At 41.7% G+C, this 13,191-nt stretch overlaps 1 protein-coding gene across 1 annotated transcript in view; it reads right to left on the reverse strand.

Annotated features, from left to right (window-relative positions):
- alk (ALK receptor tyrosine kinase) overlaps nt 1–12,966 on the reverse strand; it is a 197,952-nt gene extending 184,986 nt beyond the window's left edge. The window contains exon 1 of the mRNA XM_078289347.1: nt 12,834–12,966. Coding sequence (XP_078145473.1) covers nt 12,834–12,966 — 133 coding nt within the window. The remainder of the gene's footprint in view (nt 1–12,833) is intronic.
- Between the last annotated feature and the right edge of the window lie 225 nt (nt 12,967–13,191).

The following is a 13,191-nucleotide window of genomic DNA, read 5'->3' on the forward strand; positions in this document are numbered from 1 at the left end:
TTAATGGGAACATTTAAAAAAAATAGATATTATACTCATGTTTGGCTGGCATATACTGTCAGTCCTCAATTCAATCAATTTGAGTGTCAGTAGAAAAACTGTTCAAACAATAATTCAAAACAAACTTCAGCAGTGGGATGAGTGTTTAAACAGGGGGCATCATACAGCAATTACTAAAAGGGGCTCAAACTAAAATGAATCTTGAAGACCACTTCATGAATTTGAACCTCACTAATCCAAACCCATTGGGAACGGAGGCTGATGGAACCAGTAAAATGTTTGTATGAGTGCTAAAATAATACCAGGCCAAAGGTTATTGGAAATATAAAACATGTCTGCACAAGTCTTCGCTTTGTTTAGTCTGATTTGCAGATGAAAAACTTTTAATTGCATGCATCATCAAGGGAAATGCAAAGCGGCACCTTTTTTGTTCTTTTTTGATTGAATGTCCAAGGTTTTGATAAATGAAGTCCTGCTGTATTTACAGTCTGTAAACAGTCTGCAGTCTTCAACAGTCTGTAAATATTGGTATTATAGCTTCATTCCAGATTTAACTACAGCTTCAAAGGACTAGATGGAGAAAGTAACAAGGGGTTCAGGGAGGACAAAGCACGTCGGGGGGGATATTTCACGTTTTCATATGAAATGATGTCGCACCTTTGGCGTACGCCAGCGTGCCGTGTCAGCGATTTGGGGGGCATCACACAAATGTAGCATTCACATAAAAATGCCTGTTTTCAAGCATAGGGTTGGACACAGTCGGAGTTAAGGTATTATTGCGATAATACCAAACCCTACTCCCACATATTACTCAGAGAGAAAATTACAGGGTTGGCTCTCCTCCCACTCATCCTCTCTCTGTCTGTCTCTTTACCTCCATCTGTCCTTCCCTCCCTGCGGACAGACCTCACGTGGAGTCATCCCCGCGGCTTGGTAAATGACAATCTGTGTTTGAGAGGGCTCTATCGGCTTCAAATGACTTCTCGCCATGGGTCCTGGATGAGAGGCACTCGAGAGTGTCATACAATCAGCTTTCTAAGTCGACTTACTAGTCTCTTCGACGGTTGCGCGGAACAACAAACGAGACGGTCGGGAAACATGACCAGGCTGGGTGAAAACAGTGTGAGATGGAGACTCACGTATAGCCACCAGACTGTATCAATAACCGCCATCGTTAGCATCGAATTAACATCCATTTAGAACCCACTGAGTGTAAATTGAAGCCCTGCTGTGTTATTGTAAAGATCTAAATTAAGAAGAATTAAACCCTAAAGCATGCAAGCTTTGATTACTGTAGGAACTACCGCCCGAAGGCTGACACTGATACCATGATAGCTGTTATTTTGTGCTGATCTATAAATTTGACCTTTTTCATGCCATAAATATACAAGTATTCAGTGTTTCCCCCAGAATTTTACTCTTGGCAGCGCCTCTCAAACAGCGTGATGGGACACTAAAACTCTCCTCTGAAAACCAGTCCAATTCAATGATAAAGGAAACTCTGGGATACATTGCTGCCTTTAAATGAAAAATGTATTTACAAAAAAAACCATAATTTAACAATTAAATGAATAAATAAAATGTGCTTCTTCAACATTTGTATCAACAGCAGTGCTAAACATATATATAACGGGACTTAGAAGACAGTTGGAACAGGTTATCAGTGACTTGAGATGTTGGATGGGATGCTTAAAAGGAGCTTTGCCTAATGAGGTGGCATCAAGGCAGCATTAGGCTGCCTTTAAATTACATGGTTGCCCACTTGAGGAGGCAGCTGCCTTTAGAGGATGTCAAAGCGGCAGTCGTTCCTCAGCCACTTAGCGACGGTAATGGCAATGGTTTCCATGCTTAAAACCTGGCGTTTGGCAAAAACATTGATTCCTGTAGCCAGTCGCCACCGGGGACCTTGAAGGCCAATGAGACGTGGAGAAATTGAGGAGTTGAAGGTCGTAGTGAAAGCTCATTGCCTTGCCTTCAATAAATGTCTGTGTAGCCGGGGCGGAGTGATGCAGTGTGTGTTCAGCTGTACAATAAATGGGCCCTTTAAAGTTACAACGCGCTGAGATCAGCACAGTTGTTCTGTCCCATATTGATGCAAACAGAGTAGCACGCTTTTCTCAGTTGCTCGGCTTATATGAATCGAGCGCATTCTGTTTCAAGTTTGCGTTTAAAATTCACCACTCAAAGGATTTGAAAATGGTCATCAATCACTGTAATGCGGTGGCTTTTACTTATTGATATACAATCGGTGCACACTAACAACCGTTATCTTTTTCGACCAACATATGGGCCATGGAGGCATTACAGCAATATTGTCATTCTTGTTGGTTCTACAATATTCTGTAAAAAAAAACTCACCCCTTGTGCTGACAATTTACAAAGAAAGCTTTGTGCTTTGAGTCCAGTTCAACTTGTGACTCATTTTCTCTGGCAAATGTGTGTAGGTGTGTGTGTGTACGTGTGCATGTGTGAGAATTTTTTCAAAAGCCGTGCACATCAATTGCATTCACACATTTGCATACGTTACACACCTCACAGAAACTAACACAGACATAAGTTGCAGGGCTGTCTCCTTGCATTTTTCCACCCTCAGATATCATAGCCATATTCATGCATGCAAAAGAGCACTTGGCACACATTGACACGCTAAGCACTTCTGTGTGCTGCCAAATGAGGCTGAGAGATATGATTCAACCGGAGTCGAGCGAGATCTGGATCTGTCATCCAATTTTCGCCCACCTCCTGCATGTGCAAAGCGAGTGAGAACTGATGACCTGCCAAACGACCGTGGACACAGCTTTTACGGCCCATTCATCCTCATTCGGGCCCTTCACTTTTTCAACACCTTAATATCCTCTGAATATGTGATAATATCCTTTTTTGACATTACTCAGCAAGAGTTCATTTGACCTTTTGATTACACCACTGCAGGAAACAGATAATTTTAATTTAACCTACTACCTATTTAGAAGAACGGCAGGCACCATATTAAAACATTTCCCACAAGGCTTGACTTTTCTCCCTCATGTTTCTGCCAAAAGGTATCCTTGGTTGCCCCCTAATGTTTTGGCAGAGAAGTGTTAATTTGAAACAGGTCATGACAAACATTCTCTCTGTTAAAAAGTTTGTTTTAATATTTGATTTTGGCCCCAAGCACAGACTAATTACTGTAAACTGTTTGAAGTTGAGTCGCTAAGTACACACTGTGAACCTATAATATGTTTGAGAGAAGCATTCCTATGTTTAAGGGGCATTTTTCTGTTTTTAGAAAACTTGCCTGAAATAATCCACCTGTGCTTGTGCTATGAAGAAGCTGGCTGAACTTATTTCTCTGCTAGTGATACTACTCTTTAATGCACATGTTTGCTTGTACTGCAAATGTTGTGCATAATGGGGTTAAAAGGTTAAGACACAAGTTAAAAAGTTTGAACTATTCCAAGAATCTGAAAAAAAGGTTTGATGAAGATTCACAGAGACCCTGATACTAAATCACCTTACAAAAAAACACCTATTAAAAATAGTTACTTATAATGTCAGCCTTCCACTATTAATAGTAACAGTAAAATCCACCCTAAAACACTTAAACATTGTTAAAAAAATTGGTTCTGGGCCTATTTTGTGGCTTGGTGATGTATTTTTCTTATTCCTGAGGATAACTGGCCAAACGTAGACGTCATGTTGAGATATTTCCAGCACAGCTACAATGGAGTTTGACAGCAGAAAAACTTTCAGCTATCTAAAACATCAACGTTAAACGTCAAGTTTTGGTGTCAGTCCCTCAGAATCAAAGAGCGAGGGCTTCTGTCTAAACTCACCATTTGCACCGACGTTCAACAGTCATACAGAGAGAAATCCATCATAGAGGAGGCAGAGATAGCAGCCTCAATAGACCAGAATGCAATGCAGCCACAAGGCATGTTGTGTTTTGAGTAAGGGGCGTGACTCTCGCTTTTTCTCAGCTGGAAACTCTGCCTCTCTTGCCCTTACTATCACTGTTGTTATTGTTCTCCCCACCCACACATAAAGCCCACCTGAATACCACAAGTCCAGGAGAGTTCTCTGAGAGTTTTTGAAAGACATTTTGGGAAACGTAGGAAATCACTAACTGAAGGTAGAGGTAGACGAGGCAGGTTGAGGGAAAGTGGATACAACAAAAAGCTAGATTACAACACTTCATCACAAAATAACATCACAGATTGATGATACATAACAGTGTGAGAGTATCTGAGGGTGGAATTTTCCTTCAACATGAGCTAGCTCATCCACTTAAGAATCATGCTTTGCCACTATGCACAGTTTTTCCACTTGATCTGAGGATGGGTTTGATTGCATGTATTGTTGAGGACCCCTTGAAATGAAAAATAAAACTCCTACAACAAATTGCACTCAAAACATCACAAAACATATTTCTTTTTCTCCACTCATCCTGGAAATGCTCAGTGACGGGTAACTTATTCAACCTGCACTTGGTGTGTCACATTTTGATTGGCATCTCTTACCAAGCCCAAAGTGCTGGTTCATTTCCCCGCTAATGTGTGTGCAAATTCTCTTATTCTGTCTTTAGCATTGTTTTTTATTGTCACCTACTTAAATTAGGTGTAATTAGTTGCTGCACTGAGCATCTGGCTAACTTTAACATTGTTACAATGCAGACTCTCAGTGTTTGTTTTTCTTAGCACCATCCATATTGCTGTAATCAGTTGAACTACTTTTTTTTATGCCAGCTTTAACAAGCAGTAATATTCAACAATGTTGTTGTAAATATTGTTAGGAACTGTTACTCATTACAGAACCTCACCTAACGTCTCATCAGTGGTGTTAAAACATTATTGAATCAACCCTCTCATAGTGTTTTCACACTCTGAGCAAATTAAGAAAATTCTTAAGTTACATTTCTTGTATTTGCCCAAGGACTCTACAGAAATTGATTCTCTTAATTGCAGTGCATGCCAGATGCCATCAGGTGTAGTCAGGCATTTGCAGATATTTTCAGACAAAGTTACTTGTTTGTGCAAATACCAGCATAACTTTTTGACAACATTATGTGAGTATGTAAAATTTCTGCTTGAGTTTTGAGTCTGAGTTGTTAATCAGAATCAAAAGCTCAGAGTTGCCATCTGCAGTGGCAGAGAGATAATTTCAAAAGGTTTGATTTCATTCTTCTCCAATCTCCATCATCTCCGTCATCTCATCTGGATGTAACATTAGCCTGTGTCATTTCATCAGTGCTGTGATATTCAATACATTATAAAGGCTTACAGTGAATAACACTGATTATAATCCCATTATTAGTGCCTGTTTTTCTGGATCTATCTCAAGCCCTACCTGTGTTAGCCCTGCTCAACGGGCCCTCTGCACAACAGGCTTTGGCGGTAATTAAAGGCAATCTATGAATACTAATACCCCAGAGATGGCAGCCACTGGGCGCAGTGATGCTTTGGACATAAGGGCTTGGAGCCATAAAGCATCCTGGGGACTGTAGATGCAAATCTGCTGAGAACATTTATAGGTTGTAAATTTGCGGGACTCAAAATGGCCAATTATTCCTTCCTCCATTTTATGTCCTGTTCAGAAAGAAGACGATCATAAAGCCAATCTGAAGATGGAACCAACCAAACCAAAAATTGTGCTGTGTGCAAATAAATACCATCAGTTTTGACTTGAGACTTGTCTGTGGAGGTCAGTGCCTTCATGTGAGATGAAGATCTATTTAATACTGTCTCACAAGGCTTGTGTGTACAATGTTATCTACTGCATGTACAGTATGATGGAGATGATTTATAAGCCACTAAGATACTACCAAATATCCTTTATATGTTAATAAATGAGTTAATAATTAAAACTGTTGTTAAATGCAACTACTCAGGTTGTAAATGTAGTGGAGTTTAGGTTGTTAACAGAACAGCTGCCCCATTCCAAATGATGTTAGTTTTATAACATAAGTTGGTCATTCAATATAAACAAAAGCAGTAGATCATTGCAAACAAGGCCTGTAAATGGTGGCACCCATATAATGGATCTGCTAGGGTGCTTTAAAGGGAATTAATTCTTTGTAAAACGACCGGCAAATCCTAGGTCCTTCAGTAATTAAATAGACCATTCCCAGAGTTGCCACTGGATCTGACTGTGTTAACAAGGGTGTGTGATTGGTTAATGAGCCTATCATGACAGTGTGACCCTGACCTCATTCATCAACAGAGCAGAGATTGAGCGCTGTGTCGTGTTTCACTGCCGAAGGTCATTGAGATGCGAGCCAACTGTGGCCATCTTGATTTTGTATATAAATGAACCTGCCAATTCCCAGCAGTGCACAACTATATGATTACATGTTTAAAAAAATGAGATTGAGGATTTGCACACGAGTGCTTTTGACATCAAGTAAATTACATCTAACGATGTATGTCTCTTTGTGCATCGAGGGTGAAAACTGTGTTGACAAATTCCCTTCTGAAACCCTTTAACTGGGATGATGAATATGTTTATTCCCTGATTACAATGGGATTGCTTCTGGCTTGAGCTTATTTATGTATCCATTCAACTTTTTATGGCCTGCATATTCCAGGGCAAATTCATTTTCTCTCAAGGGAGTTGGAGCCACACTGTCAAATACATACAGCAGGCCGACAGATGAATAGATGAGTGGCAAGTGATTTTTGACAAACAGCAGGGATGAGAAGTGGTGTGGAGAAATGAAATAAAACACACAACTCAGATGCCAGGGCTGGGGACACATATTAATGGGCAATTCCTTTTCTCATTGCTTGTTTTTCTTCCCTAAGATGAGTTGACGTCAATCAATTCTGCTCTCATTCCGTAGCGGAGGCAAAGCAACTGAATTTGCTCTCTTGCCCCAGGTTTTGAGATGGAATTGAAAGGGGTGGGGGGGCGGGGGTGGTGATTTGTTTATTGACAGCAAGAAAAAAGGGAGAAAATGGGCAGGTGGAATTATGAAGCAGGTGGCTGGAATGGTTGGTTTGTCAAGATTTTTTGATCCAACTGCACTTGGCAGATTTTGATTCAAGGACAGAGGGGATCAAAGTCGAATGTCAGCCTTCCAATTCCTTGTGAACTTGCCCCGTCACCTTATCCTCGGTATCCACCCTTCAAAACTACAAAGGTAGCATGCTGGCAGGGGGTCAAGAGAAATTCTTCACAACACACCCTCTAAGGCCCTGAAGATGCTGTAGAAACCTCCCAAATGCCAAGTGCTGCTGACAAAATCGAAAACATAAAAAGTCCTTGCTTTTCTGTATATGATCCAAATCATTAATACAGTTTGCAAGTTTCCCATTGCTCCAGACAGTAAGTCAATAATAGGTCTTGAGCCACTGTAAGCAGCAACAGTAAACTTGACCAGCAAATGCTGTTGATTTTGCTCATTTTACTTGCAATCTCACATCACCCCTCTGTCACCTCCTTCTCGCTCCAGTAAAGTACACATAATGGGCAATAATAATGTTGAATATCATACTCAACATACAAACACACACACATTACTTCTGGTTGCCTGCCTATTAGTATTCCTTTCATTGCCCAACACTACTCTGTTGTTGTACTCCACTTATAAAAGGGTGTTTTAGAAGTGGAAATGTGTCAGATGCACGACAGTCACCTCTTGGTTTGATGTCAGAGCTTTTTTTTTTTTTTTTTTTTAATCTGTCCCATAATGCAGAGCATTCTAAACACTTGATATGTGTCAGCAAAACAGGTCGAATTAGTCTGTGGTGTAAGAGAGATTTCAGCACCATGGACAGCGGTTGGCTGCTATCCGTGAAAATCAAACACAGGATTGTGTCTTTCATTGTAGAGCTTTCCCTTCCCCCTCGTTTATTTGCTGGTTGCCTTGTCCATGTCTGTGCGTCTCTGATACAAAACATTACTTAATTTATTTTACCAATGTCTCCTAATAAGTTTAGAGTAGCGGCCATAAATCTATGTAACCTCCCATTGACTCTTGAGTGGGAAATTTGATTTAATGATGCTTTAATGACACCTTCTTGTTTGACGAAAATAAGTCTGAAAGATGATGTGCAAAATGATTTACACTAATGTTGATAAATTTGGATGCCACGGTATTAATTGAATTTGTCCATCCCATTTGATGTTATTTTTAGGCTGCTGCCGCTAGACAAGGCCTAATGCGTTATCATGGAAACTGCGCTCTTTGAAGTACTGTATATGAATATTGGAAAATGTTGTGAATAATTTACAATTTACTTATTTGTTTATTTCATTAGAACCACTCACACATACAAATAAATACCAATGCTTTCAATTTGGACTAACTGCAGATTTGTGTAATTTGGGAGCTTGATTTGAACTTCCCTCTACATGACATGAGCTATATACGCTCTTGCCAGTTTGTACAGAATGAGAGAGAGGGATCAAGTGCTGGGTGAACAGACACATTGCACACTGGAGGGGGCTGGAATGGCTGAATGATGTGAATCCAGGAGGATGCCATATTTAAGCACCTGCACCACTGCTCTGTCTTTTATACCCCCCCGCCTTTGCAAATGTGTTTTATTCCACTGCTGTGTCTCATTACACAAGAACAGCACTACCAGCTGAGTGAGGCAGATGTTCTATTGTAGAGCACAGCAACTCCTCAAGTGGCTAGCATCCATTTGAGTGCCTGTGTTACAGCTGGCAGCCACAGCTGAACCGGGACAATCCATCTCGATCAGGAGAATAGGGCTGGAGTGAGAAAGATGGCGCATGGGAGAGGCTTTGTTAGACAGAAGATGGCAATGAACTGGCCTGCTGCTCTTCCCCAAGGGAGGAGATGGGAGGCGGGATGAGACGGAGAGAGACAGGTCAGTGTGCTCTGCCATCACTGACATCACTGACAAACAGCGGCGGAGAAGTCAGCTTGCCAGTGCTGAAATGGAAATAAGGGGGTTGGCTTGCCCTCTAGCTCCAGAAGCTAACAGAGAGAAGGACGCAGTGCTAGCAGGAGGGAGGGAGGGAGGTATGGGGGCAGCTGGCGGCGAGCGTCCAGTCGGTCTGCGTCGGCTCATGTGGTAGGTAATAAATGCCAGCGCCTAGCAGATGCTGTGGGGACAGCTGAGATCTATCACTGAAGCCCACAGCCATGTTCACTAGTGGCCGCTCATTCTTTTTCCTCATTTTGCCCCGCTCTGAACCGTCCTATATTTAAACACAACGCACCTCCCCACTTTGTCTGCACGTCACCAATCTGACACCGCCGCGAGTGTGTGTCTGCGGTTCCGGCTGGAAATTTGTTATCAACGCTGCGTATGCACACGCTCTGATGCACACAGGCACACAAGCAAATGAGCACACGCCAAGACCCATCTACCTACATGTGCAAACACACCCACACACACAAATGTGTAATGCTACACATGTGAGGACCTTCATTGACTACATTCATTCATCAACTCCTAACCTTAATCATTAACCTTAATCCAAGTACTACAGCTATGTAAGAGACAAATTATATGTAGGTCCAAAATCGTCAAATTTATCCTTTAACCCTAAACTCAAATCTTAAACTAACCTTAACCCTTACACTACTTCAAACCTAATCATAGTTGTAATGTTAACCCTAAACCTAAGTCATAACCTATAAAAGCCCAGGACCAGCAAAATATCCTCACTCTGGAGGATTTCCGTCATCTTTCTATCCATATGGGGACATTTGGTCCTCATAAGTATAGAAATACACAAACAGACACACACTGAAATACACACATACAATCATTGCAGACAGTGAATGCTATACGACTGCAATTTGCACAAGCAAAATGTATTCAATTTGTTCTTGTATGTTCAATCAACTTTTTGGCACAATCTCTGGCATTGCTGTCAAACATTTAATTGTGTTTTGGTCAATTGCATGTTTGTGGTCATTAGGATTTAATGTGTCTCATCGGACGGTTCTATTATTCATTTGGAGCCGCTGTGGTCATCTGGCTTTTACTGCCCAGATGTGATCCTTCCTGCTCCAGCCAGATCCAGCTCAGTTCACCAACCTCCAACACAGAACAAACTTCTCTGTTTTTCCTCTTCTGTTTTGCTAACGCGGTAGGGACGAGAGGTCAGGCCTGTCATTGTATGAAACGGTAGAGAACGTGGCCAGCTGTGTGCGTGATGGATCGATTCATTCTAAATCAAACGGTCAGGGGGGGCGGGGGTTGGTGGGGGTAGCCCGTTGTCCAACTGACACCAATTACGGTTACCTCCACTGCTGGCTGTCACAGTCACAGGCAGCCGAGGAGAGGTCCCGGGGATTCACAGTCAAGGATGTGTTTCATAAACAGTCGGGCGACAGTCTGGTGCCGGCGGGGCTCTGAATTATCACTTACAGGATGACCTTCCCCCCTTGGAGAGGATCCCAAGGGGAAAAAGGCTATGCCGGAGCTGTCGCCTCTGAGTGATGCGAATGAGCTTTGAGAGGCTGAGGTGACGTGGACGCACACATGCATGCCTACAGGCTCACGCAGATGCTTGCACCCAGGGCTGTAGTACTCTACTCCGGTCTCCAGGCCACTTTTCTGGCGTCTTGGTCTTGTCTTGGTCTCGGCCACTATTGGAGGTTTACTCTACTTTTTTCTATCTAAAAATTTTCAAAGATACGTTTTTCTCTGCCTGGTCCAGCTTTGTTTATTTTCTTCCCAACGCTACAAACAATTGAAGAGATTACACCTGTGTATAGTATGTAATGATCCTTAAACCCCTACGCATTGATTAGTCAAATTAGTCATTAATAAGTTGGATGTTGAAGGGTACGTATAGTACAGAGCTCCTGCAGATAGATCTCTTGTCTCAGTCTTGACTTGATCTTGACCCCCTTTGGGCCTGGTCTCAACTCAAACTCTACTGGACCTGGTCTTGGAATTGACTTGGACTCTACTAAGTTGGTCTTGACTACAGCCTGGCTCACACCGCTGTCTCTCTTCTGCTCAACAGGTAGCATTATGCTGGTCTAATCTGATGTGAATGGTAAGATGATCCACAAACCGCTCTTTCATGATTATGACATTTTAAGCTCAGGCAACGCAATGCCGAAATCTGCCCCCTTGATAAGATATCTGCTCGCATAATATGAGTCACTCAAGCCAAAGCCCCAAAGAAAAGGATCCCTGTGAATTAAGAGCTTGTAATCTGAGATTTTACGGTCATCCTGCATCATATACAACAAATTCCAATGTACAGTATGTACCCTGCTACTACAAATGGCAATGCAGGAAACTTGAACTTGTTCTTTACAGACAAGATTATATTTGGGATTCCTTCAGGAGCTCATTTTATGAAATCCAATATAGGCTGTGCAATATAGGAGTTAAAACAAATATTTCCTTTACTAACTGCAGTAAAATGACTGTGATACTATCTGTGACATATGACTGCACCAGCAGTTGAATGACATTCCATTCAGATTAGTGAACTGTGAGAGAATATCCTAACTAACTGCATAGCAGCCGCCCACATATGGCTGTTCTTAGCATAAATATGGCTTCGAGACCTCGTGTTCCTTTCACACTGTATATGGAGCACATTAGAGGGAACAATTCCCTAATGCTGTCATGGATTTTACAAGTGCGGATCCACATTATAGTACAATAAATCCTGCACATCGTAATTTTGAATAACAGTGAGTTCATGATAGTATCCTTTATGGGGAAATTCTGCCGGATTGTACAGTTGAGCTCAATATGAATTTGAGAAGAGATTTTCTCTTTCTCACTCTCTCTCAGCTAGACTTTGTGTGTTTGGCTTTTGAAGTTTATTAAATATGCAATGTCTGTCCTTGTATTGCCTTGCAGCTTCAGTGGACTTGATGATTTTGCATCTTTAAATAAAGCAAGCACTTGAAAGATTGGTTCATAATGCCTGGGTGATTTGGAATAAGATTCAAAGAGAAGAAATTTAATGAACTTTCATTACTTGACATTACTATCTAATCTTAACATAGGCCAAACTGTCTTATAGTTTTGAATGACTTTTTCAGAAGAATTTCTTTTTCCATAATACATAATGTGGACATTCATCATAGTTTAATTGGATGAAATCTAGTCTCCAGCCCTCCGGTTGTCACTTTGACTTTGTCATAACTTTCTTTTACCGTTTTTTGATATCCCTCTCATTGTTACATATACTAATGACACTTTTCATATCGGTTCCACTACTTCATACTGTATACATATTGATATTTAGATTTTTAAAAAGTTATGTTCATACATACTTCCATATATTACAGATTTCATTTAGTTGTCCCATATTTTATTACGCAATCAAGACTGTAAGTAACATTTTTATGTAACAACTGTAGGTAAATCCATACATGTAAGTAATCCATACTGTTTCCCATTACCCGTTACTCACACTTAGCCTACTTAATGCATTGAAATTAGCTGCATATGCCTATATAACCCCACAACTGTTTACAGTCCATTTTGTTGCTTTTATTGTTTTTCATGATTTTTATTGCCTGCGTATTTTATTTTCTATTTTTGTGCTTTCCCTGCTGTATCCTATTACTTTTGCTGCTGCACCAAGTCTCCCCACAGAGATCATCTTATCTCAAAGCACTGCTGCAGTTTCCAAATACTTTTACAATCGTAGTCGTATTCATGTGACACCTTCAGTGACGTCCAGGATGGGCCGAGCCGCGGACCTCCAACTTTGTGAACGTGCCAGGGCTGGTGAGCAGCCAGGTAGAGGGCAGGCGAGACAGAGACGTTTATGTGTGCTGATGGAGAGCTGACGCCAGGCGTCACGGCCAATCAGGGGCAGGGGATCTCCGCAGGACAGGGGCGCCCCGGCCTGTCCGTCTGTCTGAGGAGGGCTGACAATGTGCAACTCACCTGACATGGGCAGCGAGTCCTTGGGGAAGCTCAGCTCATCCTCGGCCACCCAGGAGAAGTTCCAGTAGCCTCTAGGAATGCCAGCAGCGGTCCTACCAGCCAACGGTTCATCTGCAAAACAGAAAATACACATCTTACTATCATGACCATGCGCGGCACAGTTGTCCTTGTCCCAGGCCTTGCAAGAGACATAAGGTGGGAGGAACAAAAAACAAAGAAGACATTATTGAAGTGTTTAGGCATTTAATTGAATAATGATTGTTCCTTGCTGTGTTCATTTATACTGGCTGGTTGCCATTGATTTGGCATCTAAGTGTCCATGCTGTGGAGCCCTGTGTCTGGTAGTCCAACTCACTCT

This window comes from Centroberyx gerrardi, chromosome 17 (assembly GCF_048128805.1).
Source record: "Centroberyx gerrardi isolate f3 chromosome 17, fCenGer3.hap1.cur.20231027, whole genome shotgun sequence".
Taxonomy (NCBI): domain Eukaryota; kingdom Metazoa; phylum Chordata; class Actinopteri; order Beryciformes; family Berycidae; genus Centroberyx; species Centroberyx gerrardi.